At 30.0% G+C, this 17,816-nt stretch overlaps 3 protein-coding genes and 1 non-coding gene across 4 annotated transcripts; 1 reads left to right on the forward strand and 3 right to left on the reverse strand.

Moving 5' to 3' along the window:
- The first annotated feature begins 113 nt into the window (after window positions 1–113).
- On the forward strand, window positions 114–3,049 carry LOC105761799 (hypothetical protein). The gene is made up of 4 exons (XM_012579727.2): window positions 114–436; window positions 539–649; window positions 1,992–2,060; window positions 2,645–3,049. The coding sequence occupies exons 1-4, from the start codon at window positions 293–295 to the stop codon at window positions 2,693–2,695; spliced, it is 375 nt and encodes a 124-aa protein (XP_012435181.1). The 5' UTR covers window positions 114–292; the 3' UTR covers window positions 2,696–3,049.
- An 896-nt stretch (window positions 3,050–3,945) lies between these two features.
- TRNAI-UAU (transfer RNA isoleucine (anticodon UAU)) lies at window positions 3,946–4,019 on the reverse strand. The gene has a single exon. It is a non-coding gene; the product is annotated as a tRNA-Ile (tRNA).
- Window positions 4,020–7,529: 3,510 nt separating this feature from the next.
- On the reverse strand, window positions 7,530–9,420 carry LOC105761797 (aquaporin TIP1-1). The gene is made up of 2 exons (XM_012579725.2): window positions 8,968–9,420; window positions 7,530–8,133 (listed from the first exon to the last, which is right to left on the reverse strand). Exons 1-2 carry the CDS (start codon window positions 9,349–9,351, stop codon window positions 7,762–7,764), a joined length of 756 nt encoding a protein of 251 aa, XP_012435179.1. The 5' UTR covers window positions 9,352–9,420; the 3' UTR covers window positions 7,530–7,761.
- A 4,221-nt stretch (window positions 9,421–13,641) lies between these two features.
- On the reverse strand, window positions 13,642–17,270 carry LOC105761798 (ras-related protein RABC2a). The gene is made up of 6 exons (XM_012579726.2): window positions 16,983–17,270; window positions 16,810–16,878; window positions 15,998–16,063; window positions 14,920–15,041; window positions 14,237–14,365; window positions 13,642–13,981 (listed from the first exon to the last, which is right to left on the reverse strand). The coding sequence occupies exons 1-6, from the start codon at window positions 17,125–17,127 to the stop codon at window positions 13,859–13,861; spliced, it is 654 nt and encodes a 217-aa protein (XP_012435180.1). The 5' UTR covers window positions 17,128–17,270; the 3' UTR covers window positions 13,642–13,858.
- Between the last annotated feature and the right edge of the window lie 546 nt (window positions 17,271–17,816).

The following is a 17,816-nucleotide window of genomic DNA, read 5'->3' on the forward strand; positions in this document are numbered from 1 at the left end:
ATGACTAAATTACAAATTTTCTCAAAGTATAGGGGACATAGTGGCAAATTTTGTTTTATTACTGAAAAGAAAATAAAAGCTCTAAGAAAACCAAAATAAATATCATTTTCATATCCACAAAACAAATTTAAAAACCAACTTCGAAAAGCCACAGCTAGAAAAAAAAAAGCTAATCCACAATATTCCACAGCTTCGCTAATTTCCATTCATTTTTTATCAATATCTTGATTTTCATCAAGATTTGGAACCAAAACCTATAGTTTGTTTACGTTTCGGTCGTTAAGAAAAAACTATGTCGAAGAAAGGCGGAGCTTCGTTGCAAAAGGATGTTCCATGGCGGGCCTCAGCCGGAAAATCAGTTCCTAAAATCCACCACTCGCCTGTTCTTCGTATACGTCAAAACCCTAATTCCAATTACGCCATCGCTGTCATGAAGGTTTTCTTTTATCCCCTTTATAATCAATTGTATTTTCTTTTTTTCTTAAAGAAAAAAGGATAATGAATTGGGGATTTTTGTTTTGATTTTTTTTTTTTGCAGCACCCGGATCCTATAGGAAGTGGGTTAGCGACTGAGGCTATTGTGGAAGCGGCGGGACCCGAATGTATTGTTCCGGGTCAGGTTACTCCTGTTAGATTACTTGGTCTTAAGGTATTTAATTGCTTTGGTTTTTTTTTTTTTAATTTATGTTATTAAAGTAATAATTCAATGCCCAAATGGCAGCTAGAGAAACCGAAAACTGATTCGAACTAACTTGTTTGGATGGTTTTTGGAGTACAAATTAAAAAATCATGGTTACTCGAATCAAATTATATTTTTTTATTTAATTTCTAATTAATTTTAGTTTTTTAATGGTGTAAAAATAAACATTTTATATTTAGAATAGTGAAAAATAATTTAAATTTTCTATATATATTTAGAAAAACTATAGAGTTATTTATTATTTACTTGAAATTTTAATTTTATAAAATTATTTATGATTTTTTTTTAAATTTTACCAAATAATGCACAAAACTCATAAAACAAAGCCTATTTTATCAAAGTAAGTCTAATAACCAAAACTGCAAAAGTAGCCTGAAAAAACCAAGAACCAAATTGAATTGAACCGGATTATTCTAAAAAATCCCGATTGAACTGAATGGTAGCAGTGGTTCTGTCTATTATCATAATCTATAACAAGTAGTAGCTTTAGTACAACTAAAGGGAATCCTTGTGGTTTGGAGTTTTCATATGAAGAAACCGTTGAGGAAGTTTAGCTTATTTACTCCATAAGTAGTCTTTTTCTAGGAATGGAATTATCTAGGGTTTATGGGGAATTTTTATGCCAATAGACCCGTCAAAGATGTCTCTGAAACGATAGCTGTTACATACGATTTTAGTGAAACAAACTTGTGTCATGTTTGTATGTTGTGTTTGCAACCATTGTTTCATGGTCCTTTTCCTCATTCTAATTATAAATTTTGTAAGTTCACAATAGCTGCTGTTAAAACCCTTGAAGACATCTCGAAAACATTGGGTGTTGCACTCGGTTTTAGCAAAACAAACTTGTATCATGTTTGCATGTTGTGTTTGCTTTGTTTCATGGTCTTATTCCTTGTTCTAATTAACTAGTGTTTATGGGAAATTTTGTAAGTTCACAATAGCTGCTGTTAGAACCATCGAAGACATCTCGAAAACATTGGCTGTTGCATTTGATTTTAGCAAAATAAACTTGTGTCATGTTTGTATATTGTGTTTGCTTTGTTTCATGGTTTTATTCCTCGTTCTAATTAACTTTGGTCCATTTATTGACTATGTCTCTCTAGTCATTAATTCGAAAAAATACAAAATAAATTCGAAAGATAAACCCTATGGTTTCATCTTCTATGTGAAACTTAGATGACTGTTACTTCCCTTTATCTTCCTGAAATATCTTCCTTCATATATGTCCGGAATGTAGACCTTGCCCCAGTACACATTTTTGTTAATTTATTCGTCTTTTCAATATCGACAGGTGTGGCCAATTGAAGTTAACACGAAATTTTTGGAACCAGTCGGTAAAGAACTAAAGCTGCTTGGAAAGGTAAAAATCTGTAGTTTTAGTTGCTCTTCTCTTTCGAGCACACATGGAATGATCTGCTTATCGTGTTGCTTGCATCTTTAATAAGGCTTTAAAGTGTTGAAAGATGGAGATGTTTGTGATGAAACAGAAACCTATGGTTTTCTCTTTAACATTGAGGTTGATTCGGCAAAATGGGATTTGCTCTAATTAGTCATGTTATTACACCTTAAGGCACTCCAGAGCTATCGGACTCAGGTGTGAGTATTAGATATGAGTATAGTTAGAATTCTCTGAAGTTTTCTATTTATATCCACACGAGTGTTTGACACAGATGAAGAGTTTGAGTAACATAGGTCTACAGCTCTCAGATAATGGGTTAAAAAGGCCCATAGTATATACAACGGTGGGCTTGAGGCCCATAATTTGTTGGGAGAAATGAAAAGAGTTTTGTTATATGCATAATTTAGATAGTACTTGCTAATTGCTCTGATCCTAACGAACATTACATCGTCGTATTGGATTAGAGTAGAAGATCAGAAAGGGAAACTGAGAGTCATCCTCCATGTTTTCACGATTAATTTGTTTACTTGCTACTGTTAATGCAGTTCATGGACGACGCTGTCAACCTCATGAACAAATCATTCATAGATCGCTAATGGCTTAGGCGTTTTACGCCATCGAAAGCAAATGGGGCACCAAAAAGGGTAGGATATCTCAGGTTATTGTTGCAATGAAGAAGTTGCAGCATGTGGACCGAATGGTGACTGTAAGTAAGATGCTTTTACTGTTCTTTTTTTTTTTTTTATCATTTTCCGCTGCTAGAGTCGAAACAATCGCGATCGACACATGTGATGATTAAGTTTGAGGTTTTTTTTTATTTTTATTTTTTTTATATTTTGGGTTTAAAATGATTTTTATAGAATTTTCATCTTTAGAATTCAGATGTTGAGACAGTAATGTATGAGTTTCCTTGCACCAAGTTTGAATAAATATGATCTTAGTAGCTTTAACTTTGTTTTGTTTATATATATATATATATGGTTTGGTCGGTGCTTAAGACTGATTATGTATTGGGTAATCTACATTAGTAGTGATCCAATTATTAGAATATTTCTTTTCTTGGTTACCCAATTTTGAAATTTTTTTGTCACCCAACTTTGAAAAGTTATAATGTGTAAATGTTGAGGGTTAGATTTTTTAGAATCAAAATTAAATTAACATCATGTATAAATGTTGTGGGTCAAAATTGTTAATTTGCCAATTCTAAAAGCTGCCTCCGTTAGCCGGTTGGTGATAAAAACAGATAAAATTAAATAGTTAAGTGATCAGTTTGTAGTTTTTTATAGTTGGGTGAGAAAAATTATTAATAGTTGAATGACCATTTTGTAATTTTTATAGTTGGGTGACCATTAGTATATTTTGCCTTTTATTTTTATTGTTTTAATCTATTTAGGTTTTTTCTCAAATAAAATTTGAGAAATAGTTTTTAATAGTGAAACAGTTTTCTCGAATAATTTATTTTTAGTTATGATTATAATTATAATTATAGTTGGTAAATAAATCACTTTCATGAATTATTATATTTATGATTTATAAATTGTAATAAAAGTAAAAAGTGTAACAATTTATCATAATAAAAATTGAAATTGAAATTATTAAAGGAACTAAATTTATTAAAAAATTATAACAATGACAATTTAGTAAAATATGCTTACGAGTAATCTTACATTTTACTCTTACATTCCCGCTATCTGCCCAGGGCAATGTATTTAAGATAAGAGGATGAAAGACTTGTTATAGTTGACTGTAAATAGTTGACTGGAATTGGAATATAATACACCCCTAACAGAAAAAATGACTAGTTAATAGGATTAAGTTTAATTTTTTTTGTCAAAAAAATGTAATGTTGCGGGAACAGGATTTGAACCCATAACCTCAAGGTTATAAGCCTTGCGAGCTACCAAACTGCTCTATCCCGCGATGGAAAGAAACCAAATTAATGGACAAACAAAGATTGAATGATCCCTTCTTCCATATATGTACAAATAGAATAGCCTATTTATACAGAATGGTAAAGGGGTCCCTTTATGATCATCGATCATAGAAATAAATAGAAAAGGGAAAGGATATTTTAATCCTTACCAACTTGATCTTGTTGCCCCCGACAACAAACATGCGTGAACCATTTCACGAAGTATGTGTCCGGATAGTCCAAAGTCTCGATAGTTAGCTCTCGGTCTTTCGGTCGAAAAGCAATGTCGATAAAGACGTGTGGGTGTGCTATCGTGGTGAGGATTGTAACTTTCCATGAAATTTTCATTATCCCAGTGATTTAAATGAAATTTTCTACTAATTCAATGATTATTTAGTAATTTTTTAAAGTTAAATAATCAAAACATAAATTTATTAATAATTTAGTAAAGTTTTTAAAAAAACTATTGAAGTGCCTAAATTCACCATGGGCTAGACCTTGCTGAGAACCAATGGACCCAAATATGATAGCTTTGAGTGAAGCCCATCTTTATAGTAATTGGCTAGGGCCATAGTTGTGAAATGTCTAACCCATATTATGGCATGACTTTTTTTTTAGGTACAATACAAATGCCACAATTCGAAATAAGAGTTACAAATATTGAGATCTCGAACTTAGGTTTATTAGATGTAACTTAATCAAGCTCAATTAAAAAATCGATTTAGTTTCAGTTTTAAAGCTCGAGTTCGATATAAGATCAAAAAAATTATGTTGCTTGAGTTTGTTCAATTAGGCTCGATAAAATTCGTTTATTGATGATTGAACCTTGGGTTAAGCACTTGAGCTATTAAAAATAAGGCATAATGATAAATTGAATTATGAAGTTTTATATTTTTTTGTCAATTTATCCTATTTTTCTAGTTAAATTTGACATTTATTTGAGTCAAATTTGACCATTAACATTTAAGAGTCAAATTATTTTTTAAGAAAAAATATTGGCTAAAACGTTAAATTTTTAAACATGACAACTTACATGACAATTCACGTGTTCTTCATAAATTTTTATAAATTTTATTTTGATTTTTTAATGTTTTGTAATTTTAAAATTATTTGTTGACATGACATATAAGACAAATAGTGTCATGTCAAGACGAAGTATATATAGACTACAACATAGGTTGGCACACTAACACCTTTTAAAAACGATTTAATTCTTTTTGAAATGTTAATGCCAAATTTAGCTTTAAAAAAAGTCAAATTTACAAATGATGCAAACATTAAGAGCTAAAATTTTCATTATAGCTTAAAATTAATAAAATATTTGAAAACGATTTTTATGTTAATGTTTTTGTAATTTATAATTAAATAAGATAATATATTTTTATTATTAATAAGTATTTGTGTTATACCCCATCGGTGTCAAGACACATGGCAAACAAAAAAGATACCCAAACATTAAGCTAGTTGCCAGCAAATCGCAAGGTCACCCACAAGCCTCCTTTCTGGAGAGACCATCTGGACAAGTGTAAACGATCCGTAATTTGGATCCCTAAGTTTTCATTGAGAATGTAAGGTTGTTGGTCACCAAACATAACAAGGACTCCAATACCCTATACCATCAAGTTAAAGTGAATGACAAAATTTGTCCCATCAAAGACATTTGCCCCACACATTCTGTAATGATGACTAGATGACAAGGCAGCACGTTAACGCTGTCTTACACAAGACCTCGCCTATAAATACATTCAGGGACGATGAAAAAGGGATGGACTCTCTAAGAATATCAAGCCTATACTCTATCAACTTATCTTCAGTCCTCAACCTTAACACTCTCCTCACATTTATTATTTATACCCTGCAACTTTCCTCCATGACTGAATGAATCAACCTCTACAGCAACCACTATTCTCTCTTTCATACCTTCTTTTTGTTGTATTACTGTATCAATAAATTGAAAGCACCAAAAAAAAATTAAAAAAACTCTGTTCAAGAGTGTACTTTAAAATAATAATTGAAAATAATGATGATTGGGAATGATTCCACAAAGTCCTAATTAATTTAATACAAAGGTGGCTCATGAATGACATATTTTATTATGTTTGTGATAAAGTTTTCACTTTATATTATATAAGTTCTAAGTTAAATATTATCTTAAAATATATTATCTCTATCTTATCAAATATATATTATATATTATCTCTATCTTATCAAATATATATTATCTCTATTTAAAAAAACTATTAAGAGCTTTTAATATATTATATATAAAATTTATAAAAAATAATTTAAATAGAAAACACTAAAATACTCGTAGCTTAAATTTTTTTTGAATCAAAATCTTATTATTTTTACATAACCCTTTTCATTTATGAATACGAAATCTATAGAGAATTCGTTTTGATCATTTTCACACAATCTCTTGTAAATCACTTAAAGCATCCAAAGTTTTCATAAATCACAATCAAATGACTCATGTGAGAGGGTCACTCTCAAATAAAGTTGACATCTTCCTCTAATATTTGCATAATATATAAGGTTTATATGCCAAGAAATTTTTTAAAAAATGTGAAAAAAAATCAATTAAACCCTTTCGTTAACGGAATTTATGGTTGATTATACTAACCGTTAAAAAGATTGGTGCACCAATCAGATAGTAACACGTGACAACTTATGGTTTAATCTGATATTTTTCTATAAAAATATTAAAATTGATATATAGACCCTGAGCTCTCACACACAAGAAGACTTTCTTTTTCTCTCTCTCTCTCCTCAACTCACTCTCTTACATTCACTTCTCTCATCTCCGATCAACCCATAACCTCTGTTCTCTGCCCACCATGCACAGTGGCTCTCCACCTTACCCTAAGCAACGTGAACCACCCAATCCTTGCATCAATAAACTGATTTTTAACTTTTTAATGATTTATTTAGTCGGACCAATCAAACTAATAGCATGACTAGCCCGATTCTGAAAAGCTTGGTCCCAACAGGACACTCTCACTTTGTTAATCCTACCAGCGCTTCCAATAATCTCAAACACTTGAACTCTCCAAAAAATTAAGAAATAAAACCCTGACTAAAAATAATATTGATTCGTTAAAAAATTCATTTACTTCAAATAAATAATACTACAAAGAAATTTCCTAAAAAAATTCAACACAACATACATATATTTAAAGTTTCGATTTTTCTACTAATAAAATTGTATAAGCGCAACAAGATTCTGAAAAAAACCAAAAACATAAATTTTTGTCAAAATTAATAAACAAATTTTTTATATTTTATTAATACAACATATAAATATTAATAATGTATTAAATATTCATTTTATTAATACAACATCACTATATACAGTTTATATTGCCAAAAATCCCATCATATAATTTATTAATAAATAATTTTTTATATTTAGATTTAAGAAATTTTAATTTTTAATAAATATATATGTATTAATAATCAAAATTATCATTAAAATTAAACATTTTATATTTATTAATAAGCTACTGATTAATCAATAATTTAGAGATTTATATGTTGACAATATATTAAATATAAACTTTAAAAATACAATTATAGAAAACAGAGGAGCATTAACACAAATTCACAAACAACATCAGCCATTGGATGATGATCATGATAAAGTAAGCATGATCAACGGTCACAAATTAAACACAAAAGAAAAGCTCAACAAAATACATACACCAGGAAAAGAAAAGGAAAAAACCGTTTTCATGATAAATTAAACAGGTTTCAATAATCGGTGGGAGGGAGTTGCTCATGGCTTTGGTTAATGAAGGCGAACTCGTAAATGAGACCAGCTAGACCACCACCGATAAGCGGTCCGAGCCAATAGATCCAGTGGTTGTCCCAGGACCAGCTGACCAAAGCCGGCCCGAACGAAACGGCTGGGTTCATCGAAGCTCCATCAAAGGCACCACCGGCCAAGATATTGGCTCCCACGATAAAACCGATCGCCAACGGTGCGATCACTCCTAGGTCTCCTTTTTTAGGATCGACGGCCGTGGCGTAAACCGTGTAGACCAATCCGAAAGTCATCACGATCTCAAAAACGACCGCGTTCCACACACCTACTCCCGATGAAAGTCCGAAAGCCGGTACGGTCTGCCGAAGTACCGTAACAAAACCATATATTAGCGCTATTAAAAATAACGGAAATAACTGATTTTCAAAATTGGTATTTACGGCGGAAACGTTGAAGGAATAAACTAGCTTACGGGTCTGTAAATTATTATTTTTATTAAAAAGTAAATAATTTTATTTTTGATATATTGGTAATAATTTTATTTTTAAAGAAAATTGGTAATTAATTGCAGGGTATTTTTAAAAATTAACGATTTAAATTAATACTTAAAATTTAAAATATTCTAATTATTTTTTAATGTTAAATTATAAGCCAGAAGATAAATAGGGCAAAATTAGAAAATTTTATTAATGAGCCGAAATTAAATTGTAATTTTTAATAGCTTAAATCTCTTTATAAATTTTAAAGGATTAAATAAAAAAAATTATCATTTTTAAGGGGGCAAACTACAATTTTACCTTTATTAATTTAAAATTTTTAAAAGAATTAAATGAACAATTTTTTATTTTAACGGGGCTGGAGCCCTACGAGCCCCCTAGATACACCACTAGAGATAAAGTCTTGATTCGTGCATCTTAACAACACCTTTATGTACTTACTATATAAATAACATGTTAAATTACGTGCTTTAAATATGTGTATACTATGTATGAGTTAAAATTACATTTAAACGGATAGTTAGATTATTAAAATTTGATCACTAAACTATTGGTAAGTGATAACTTAAGGACTTAATTGAAACGTTTTAAAATTTTGAGATTATTTAAAATTTAACTCAAGGTTTTAAAATTAATCCTAAAATTAAATGTAAAAAAGTTTATATATGTTTTATTTGACCAGTGGTGTGTGTTTACCATGTCACTAGTAGCGAACTTGAGCAAGAGGCAAGCGACGGTTGAGCCAAGTAGTTGAGCGATCCAGTAAAGGATGCCGCGTAAAAGACTGATGTTCCCGCCGACGAAAGCGCCGAAAGTGACGGCGGGATTGACGTGACCGCCGGAGATGTTAGCGCCGACGGATACAGCGACGAAAAGTCCTAAGCCGTGAGCTATAGAAGCGGCAACGAGACCGGCCGGGGTGGTGGCTCCGTTGTCGGTCAACTTGTTAAAGGCCATGCCGGAGCCTGACCCGGCGAAAACGAAGATGAGTGTGGAGATGAACTCAGCCAAAGCTGCTCTGAGTGCGTCCGGTTGAGTCGCCTCTTCGGGTCGGCCCACGGCTATGTTTCGGATCGGCATGGTTCTCACCGTCTAATGGAAATCAAGCGGACGGGAAATGGAGAGTGAAGATCGGAGTGTATTTTCAGTTCTCAGCCCTGTTTACTTATATATAAAAGGGACGGTCCATGGTTACCGCTTCAAGTTAGTTAAATTTTGTGTAATTTACTTTTTAGACCTGAATTTTGTGAAAGTTAAAATTAATTAATAAAGGTCAAATTTTGATTTGGGTCCCTTTATTATTTTCATAATAATAAATTTAAATTGCAAATTTTTAAATTTACAAATTTAAATTTTGTTCTTTCAAAATTTATAAAATCTTTAAAATTTAAAAGTTATAAACTATTAAAATAATAAAATTATATTTTAACTCTTATAAAAGTATATAACTTAATTTCGACACTTAAAAGTTCTTCTATCTTCGCTCTTGATGTCAAGTTGTGGTTAAAATTTTTTTTAATTAACTTTGGGTTTCATTATTAATAAAATATTGATATATATATATTTATACTTTATTTTGTAAAAAAAACCCTTTTATTATTTAAAATTTTGTTTTTTCTTTAATTTTTTTAAATTTTTTGCTTCACGTGAGTAAGTAATTGACACGTGTTTCATGTTGGATAAGAGCAACGTAATGTGCGGCATTGGGTCCCATTCCTCGAAACCTCTTTCCCGCCCTCCTTATCCATCTCGAAACATCCATGGAAATATTTCTTAAAATTACTATGTTTTAGAAAAAAAATGAAAATGAATAAGGTTAAAGAATGCTCTGAGTCCTTTTACTTTTCATATAGTTGGAATTTAGACCCACTATTCTCAATTTTAGGAATTTAGTCCTTATATTTTTTAGATTTAAAAATACAGATCTAATTGTTGACACGGTTAAAATTCTTTTGTTAAATTCAAGTTTATTACAATGTTATTTTCTGTTACATGGCTATCAAGTGAGCATTTTATTTATTTTAAAATGTTACACCAGTGAATTTAATAGAAGAATTTTAACCATGTCAACAATTAGACCTTAATTTTGAAATATAAAAAGCATAGAGACTAAATTCTTGAAAGTATAAGGGACTAAATTCAACATGTACAAAGAGTATAAGGACTTTAAGACGATTTTAACCAATAGAAAAAGGATAAGTTTTCTGACTGGGTGACTCGTCAGATATTAGATTCATTGTCACCACGCAATATGGTTCGGACACGTAGAATAAGACCCGGTGGTTGACATTATTTTATTTAAATTTAAGGTTTAATTCTGCCATCAGTCCCTGTTGTCTTTCACTTTTGAAATTTAATCCTTCTATTTGTCTGATTTGAAAGTCAAATACCAATTAATAGCACTATTAATCTTTGTTTGCCATATATATATGGTATTTTATATTCAAATATCTTGTTTAAAAATTAAAGTCTAATTCATAACTCATAGTCAAATTTAATAAAAGCCGATTAACAGAGTTATTAATTAGACTATAATTTTAAATCAAACAAGTAGAGAAATTAAATTCTTAAAATTAAAAATATAGCTATTAAATTTCAACATTCTAAAGAGTACGAGGACTAAAAGCATAATTAGATCTAAATTTAATTGTAAAATATATCTAATTCTAATTTTAGTATCTCTGTTGAAAATTGAGATTTAATTAATTTGGTATAAAATAGTCTTCTATTTTTACAATTGATATACAGATTTTTCTTTAAAAGAAATACAACGAATATCTAAAATTATTATCGTTAGATATGATCAGTTAGATCTCCGACTACATGTTTGAATGATAGTAAAATGTTTTCATGTTATCACTTCACAACAACTAACGATATTGTCAATTTGAATCTTTATAAAACGGAGAGACTAGATTATATAAAATTAAATTAAAGAGAATAATTCCAATACAAAACATATATTAATGTTAAAATATGTCCACCAATATTTAATTATGTGATGCATATTTAATCAAAATTTTAATTTTTTGGATGCAAACTTAATAATATATAAGGTTTAAACTTTGAACCAAACCCAAGCTTCTTAACCACTTGCTTCATTGATTATTAAATAGAATTTATAGGTGAACAAAACAATAATGTTTTCTTAAATATTTTTAATAAATGATTTACTACAAGATGGGTTTTTTTTAGTAGTCATTTAAAAATATATATTTTTGTTCTTGTAAAGTCGAAGAAATAAATAACCTCTCCTATTTACTCCGTCGACGAAGAATCAAATTATCACTATATTTATTCCTTTTTCTACTTCTTCTTCCAAGTACAGGATAACCCCAAGGGGTTGCGAGTTTTTTTTACCAATTGGAGCGTTCCCTTCATCACCCCCCATGGGGATGGTCTACAGGGTTCATAACTACTCCTCTTACTACAGGACGCTTACCTAGCCAACATTTAGATCCGGCTCTACCCGAACTTTTCTGGTTCACCCCAACATTCCCCACCGTCCGGCGATTCTTTGGCGCTTTTGGATATCAAACGGACCTCCCGAAGGTAATTTTAATGTGGCCGATTTCCTCCTTTGCAATCGGTTTACATAACAAAGACCACGCTCTAGCTAATTGTCCACCCCTTCCAAGTGTGGTTTCTATGTTATGCATGGCCGTGCCTAAGGGCATATCGGTTGAAGTAAATTCTTCTTTTGATCGATCAATCAAAACCCTTCCCAAACTGCAAGCTTTTTCCAAAGTATATGGCTTTCGGATGTAGATAATGATATCTATACGATGGATTTGTATAATTCTTAAATAACTAATTAAATGGAGGTTCTTTATCATTGACAAAATTTTAAATTAGTAATATTAAAATTACAATTTGACTCCCTCAAAATGATAAAAAAATGATTTAATCTTTAAAAGCTATAAAGATATAGACTATTAAAATAATGAAATTTTATTTTATTATTATAAAAATATATAATTTAATTACGCCAAAAAATAATTTCGATTCCGTCCTCGCATGAATTTCAGTATCACGAGTTAACTCAATACCAATTAGTCATTGAAATGTTTTCTTATTTAATAAATAAATAATTATTTAAACATAATCACTTATCTATACTTTTTTATTTTACTTAAATATTATAATTATTTTTAGAAAATAATATTTTCACCCATATGTTAGGTATGATGAATTTTGGTATATAAAAATAAATTCTATTTATATATATATATATTTATTTATTTATATAATTCATAACTTTTTGTTATTATTATAAGGAAAAGTGGCTACCTAAAAGCAATTATCATTATTTTGAAAATGCTTAATTAATTAAAGAAGAATCTAGGATTTGTTTATCCAAAGCGTATTCCAAATAACATTGCTAGTGATAATAACCTTATAATATGCTAATTGGCAAGTCATGGTTGGTAAAGCTTAAGCTTAATGACAAATTAGCCATTTAAGTAAAGCAATTAGGGCCGCTCATCTAATTTAATTAAGCTAATGACAATTAGTGTTGTGATTAAGACGATCTATCTGTGGATGATGGGACGTCTCGTATTTGTTAACCTCGTTATTAGTTCATTCTACGTGTCTACTTGTTTGACGTGTACAATTTTCTTTTTAAGTTGTATTTCTTAGAGCTCATCATGTGCTGTGTTAGTCTAAAATTTTAGACTTAAACCCGATCTAAAAAATGGATTAAAAATTTTGTTCAAGTTTAATCTAGATGAAAATACTAAAATCAAGTTCGGTCTAGTTTGGCCCACCCATATTAAATTTTTTTATATTATTATTTTTGTATAAAAATAAATTTAAAAAATATAATACAAGAGTTATAATAACAACAAAATAGTAACAATATAATAGCTAAAAATGGTAGCAAAACAATAGCAAAATAATAACAGTTTTTTTCAGGTCGGGCTCGGGTAAAAAAACTTACCCGAGGCTCAACCCGTTTTCTGGACGAGTCTTATTTTATAATCTAAGCCTATTTTTCGAGCCTATATTTTTACTCAAGCCCTCTACTTTTCAGATAGATCTTTAACCCGAATCTAGTAACTCGACCCATGATCAGATCTAGTATCTGTTTTGTGCCACGTGAGACTTTTTATACCTTGAACAGACCAAGCTCGTTTAGACAATACATCTATTGGACCTTAAGCTCCTTTGGGCCCTATTCGGATATAAGTCCTTTGAGCTCCTTTGGGCTCAATCTCGGTTTAACTTGACCATAAACACCATGGATAAAAATTAACCAAGAAGAATTTATGCATATAGATTATTGAACTGTAGACTTCCAAAACAAAGATCTAGCAACTAAGTTTAACAGTGCTATAGTTTTCATAAAATACAAGGACTAAATTATGATAAATTAAAGTAAAAATACTAGCTTTTTAATTATCATAAAGTAAAGAGATGAATTTCGGAATTAAACCAATTAACGGAGACAAGAACTCCATCGAAAGCAACACCAGTATATCATGTATATATATGTGTGTGTGTGTGTGTGTGTGTGTGTGTGTGTGTGTGTGTGTGTGTGAAGAAAACCCTAAGATGGTTAAAATACTAGCATTAATGCTGCAATCTAAACACAACAGCCACCGACAGGAGGTGGCGGTGGCGCCACCGGGTTCTCTGGTTTTGGCTTTAAGATGTCTCCTTTTCCACCAATCGACCCTTTTTCCAAAAGACTAGGAACTTCCATTATCTGTATGATGGTCCATAATCGATGAGTGATGGATATGAATGACATTATATATATATATATATATAAAGGAAAAGGGGGCAGGCAGTGACCTTGTCTCCCCTAAAATGGTAGATTTATCATTTTGTTTTCAAATATTTATGAAATTACATATTAATATAATAGTAAAATTATACTTTGACTCCTAATAATTTACGATCCATTCCTAATATCTTTAAAGCAAATTTCTGAACTCGATGTTAGAAAAAAACATGTTACCTTGAGTGAAAGGTCCTCAAAGCATTGTTGGACGTTTTGTCCTGTTTTAGCACTGCATTCAATGAACGTACATCCAAGCTCTTTTGCAAGTTCAATCCCTTCTTCTTTACTTACAGCCCTTTCAGATTCCTAAACAAATCATATAAAAGAAAATGCCTCAATTATGGGGGAGGGGGCAAAAAGTAATTTTTCCATTTATCAAAAGGGAGACAAACTACATAGCCCCTTTTAATAGTTATTAATATTTGAGAGGGATCGCAAATGAAACTACCTATTTAACTAAGAGAGCTTTTGCTTGTCCTTAGCTTTGTGCATATTTATTGATTTTAAAATATTTAGCAAAGTTATAATATTGTTTGGACCCTTCGTATTTTATTAAAATATTCATATTCAACACCTTTTGGGATACCAATTGAGTCTTAGCTCAATTGTCAGTACAGGAGGACTTGGATTTGAGTGCGCTGAAGCGCATTATCCTCTTATTTAAGGATTAAAGAGTGGCTACGGGTAGTTCTAATCATTCTATCAAAAAGCAAAGATTGACCTATATTCAATATTGATATTTGAATCCGAGTAAAATTTTAAAAAGAAGAAGCAATTATGATATATGGGTTTCAAATATAATCTACAAATATGTCAAATAAAATGATAGTTTAGAAGTGGAGAGAGAACATTGGACTTACACGATCAATTTTGTTTCCAACAAGGATCTTGACACAGTCTTGATTGGTAGAATAGAGCTCCACTTCTTTGGCCCAAACATCAGACAAATTTGTGAACGTTTCTCTCCGTGTTACATCATAAGCTACATCCAGAAGGCATCGGTTATTTTCTGAAGATTATTTCCTGTATCTGAATATATTTAGAACATGAGCGTCAGAGCCTGTTCCTAATCTTGGTTTTATGTTGCTTCGATTTTTTATTTATTAAAATACCCAAAATCGAGTCTGTGAATGATATTGGTACACCTATCCATATTTGTAAATGATTAACTTAAGCTCATTTTAGATCTGCCCGTATTATTTTAGAAAAACATATTTATTTTTAGTTAATATTCAATATTCTATATGGGTTTTCTATTATCGAAATTTTAAATTTAGAAAGCTTAACATATTTTTAATTTTATATAGTATTGTATTATTATATATTTGATTTTATGTAATATAAATTACATAATACATAAAAAAATAAAAATATATTACAAAAGTATAGAACGAGCTGACTTGACTCATATTTTAAAAGAGTTTAATTTTTTTCCAAGTCTATTTTTTGGGCTCGTATTCTTTTATCCAGACTCACTTATATTTCGAGCAGATAACTCGACCCATAAACAAGTTTATCTAAGAGTGGATAGGGGGCTTGGCCTAATAATGAAAATATTATATTTTAGCCTCTATGTAAATTATAAAGGTATAAACTAACACAATAGTAGAACTATATTTTAGCCCCTTCAAAAATTTATAATTTTATTATAGCCTCAAAAAATTTTCGAGCTTTATCCGTGTGCGCTTAATGTAAATCTAGACATGGATACGAGAATATTCAAATACGTAAAAAAACTTACCAAGAGATTGAATATACTCGTGTTGAAATATATATCTATATCAAATACTCACACTTAAATACGAGAATATTCAAATACGTAAAAAACTTACCAAGAGATTGAATATACTCGTGTTGAAATATATATATATATATCAAATACTCACACTTAAATACGAGTAATATTATAAAAATTTGAAAATTGGACCATGAACTTACCAAATATGATCCCATGGGCACCTCTATAGTAAGAGCTTGTTAATGTTCGGAACCTTTCTTGGCCGGCTACCATAACCATTCAATCAAACAAATCAATCATTCAATTTTTTTAATGCAGTCCTAATAATTTAATAAATTGAAAATTAAACCTCCATTACTTAATAAAAAATAAATCTTATTTTTATAATCGAATTTTAAAATTCATTTATTTGACAAGTTATTCCGAATTAGAACTCGGCTAAGTTTTATTTTTAAAGACCGAGCTTACTTTATTTATGCTGAATTTTAATACTTAAGACTTCAAACTCGATTATTTATGCCTAATTTATCGCTATAACTTGAGATTTTTGAGCTTAATAATCATTATACTAAGGGGCAGTGTATAGGGGAGGTTCGCAGGACCTGACCTTTTTAAAATGAAAATTTTCATTTTTAGTCCTGTTACGATTTATAAAATTTTAAATTAGTGTATGGTAAAATTATACTTTAACCCAAAAATAATAAAAAATGATTTATCTCTTTAAAAAATTATAAAGATATAGATTATTAAAATAATGAAATTATATTTTGCTATTATAAAAATATACAACTTAATTCGCCTCAAAATATTTTTAACTTCACTCTTGACTTCATATACATATATGTATATTTATATAATACACGAGCTAATTGAATCAAGCACTAATACACTTAAATTCAACTCACTCCAAATAAAGAAAAATTATCGAGTCAATTTTAACTTTTTATTTTGAATTAAACTCGAGTAACTTGTGAGGACTTAATGCAATTATAAAAGTGTATATATATGTTACCAGTATCCCAAATGGTAAGCTTCAATCTCTTTCCACCAACTGTTAAGAACTTGATCTTAAAATCCACTCCTATAAACATATATTCAAACAAAAACCCAAATAAAAATCTTCACAAATAAAACAAAAAAAAACCATAACTCAAAAAAAAAATTAAAGAGAGAAAATAAAAGAACCAATGGTGGGAGCTGAATATTGTGAAAAAGCTGAAATGAAGCTAGCAATCAAGCTAGTTTTGCCCACTCCCGAGTCTCCGATCGATAAAATCTTGAACGCAAAATCATAGTTTTCACTACTTTGTTGCTCTGATGATGATCCCATTTCGATTTCTTCTATAAAAAATTCCAAAAATAAAAATAAAAAGGATTTTTTTTGTTTCAAAGTTTCTGCTGTATCAATGATGAACAATCTCGAAAACTAGGGGGAAAAGAGAGAAAATTCTGGGTTATGAAATGAATTATTTAGTGTTATATATTTATATATAAAGGAAAAAAAATGAATTGAAAAAAGAAAAAGAAAAAGAATCAAAGTATTGCTTGAGAGAGAAGCTAAAAAGGAAAACGTCGAACTTAGGAACAACTGACACCAACGTTATTCTTTCATTTTCTTTTGGGTTAAAATCTTTTTAAGTCCATGTGCCTTCTGTACATTTATAATTTAGTCCATCCATCTTTTTTAAAGAATTTATTCCCTTTCTTTTTAATATTTCAAAATTTGGATCTCATTGTTGCATTATTGAATTTGTTCCATTAAATTGTTGATTTGATATTTGAAGTTTAAAAAAAATGCAAACTTAAAAATATAGGTATTTATAAATTAAGTCGAATCGAGTTTGAGCTGAGTTTACGTATAACACGAGTCACAAAGTGTCACAATAATTTTTTTAAGGAATAAAAAAAAGTTCATTTTTATGTGATTTTATATGTATATAATCACCGAAAACTTGATAATGACAAAAACAATGGATTCTCCATTGCCAACCCAACATTTTGCTGAAAATTTGCTTTCAA

Source organism: Gossypium raimondii, chromosome 11 (genome assembly GCF_025698545.1).
Source record: "Gossypium raimondii isolate GPD5lz chromosome 11, ASM2569854v1, whole genome shotgun sequence".
In the NCBI taxonomy this organism is placed as follows: Eukaryota; Viridiplantae; Streptophyta; class Magnoliopsida; order Malvales; family Malvaceae; genus Gossypium; species Gossypium raimondii.

Bases quoted from the DNA above. Each gene is read 5' to 3' on its own strand.
- LOC105761797 (XM_012579725.2), bottom strand. From the start codon at position 9,351: ATGCCGATCCGAAACATAGCCGTGGGCCGACCCGAAGAGGCGACTCAA. The intron at 8,134-8,967 runs GTAAACACACAC...GTACTTCGGCAG, and splicing joins AGTTCGCTACTAGTGACATG to ACCGTACCGGCTTTCGGACT.
- LOC105761798 (XM_012579726.2), bottom strand. From the start codon at position 17,127: ATGGGATCATCATCAGAGCAACAAAGTAGTGAAAACTATGATTTTGCG. The intron at 15,042-15,997 runs GTAAGTTCATGG...TTCTGGATGTAG, and splicing joins TGCCCATGGGATCATATTTG to CTTATGATGTAACACGGAGA. The intron at 14,366-14,919 runs GTAAGTCCAATG...TGATTTGTTTAG, and splicing joins TTGGAAACAAAATTGATCGT to GAATCTGAAAGGGCTGTAAG.
- LOC105761799 (XM_012579727.2), top strand. From the start codon at position 293: ATGTCGAAGAAAGGCGGAGCTTCGTTGCAAAAGGATGTTCCATGGCGG. The intron at 437-538 runs GTTTTCTTTTAT...TTTTTTTTGCAG, and splicing joins ACGCCATCGCTGTCATGAAG to CACCCGGATCCTATAGGAAG. The intron at 650-1,991 runs GTATTTAATTGC...CAATATCGACAG, and splicing joins TTAGATTACTTGGTCTTAAG to GTGTGGCCAATTGAAGTTAA.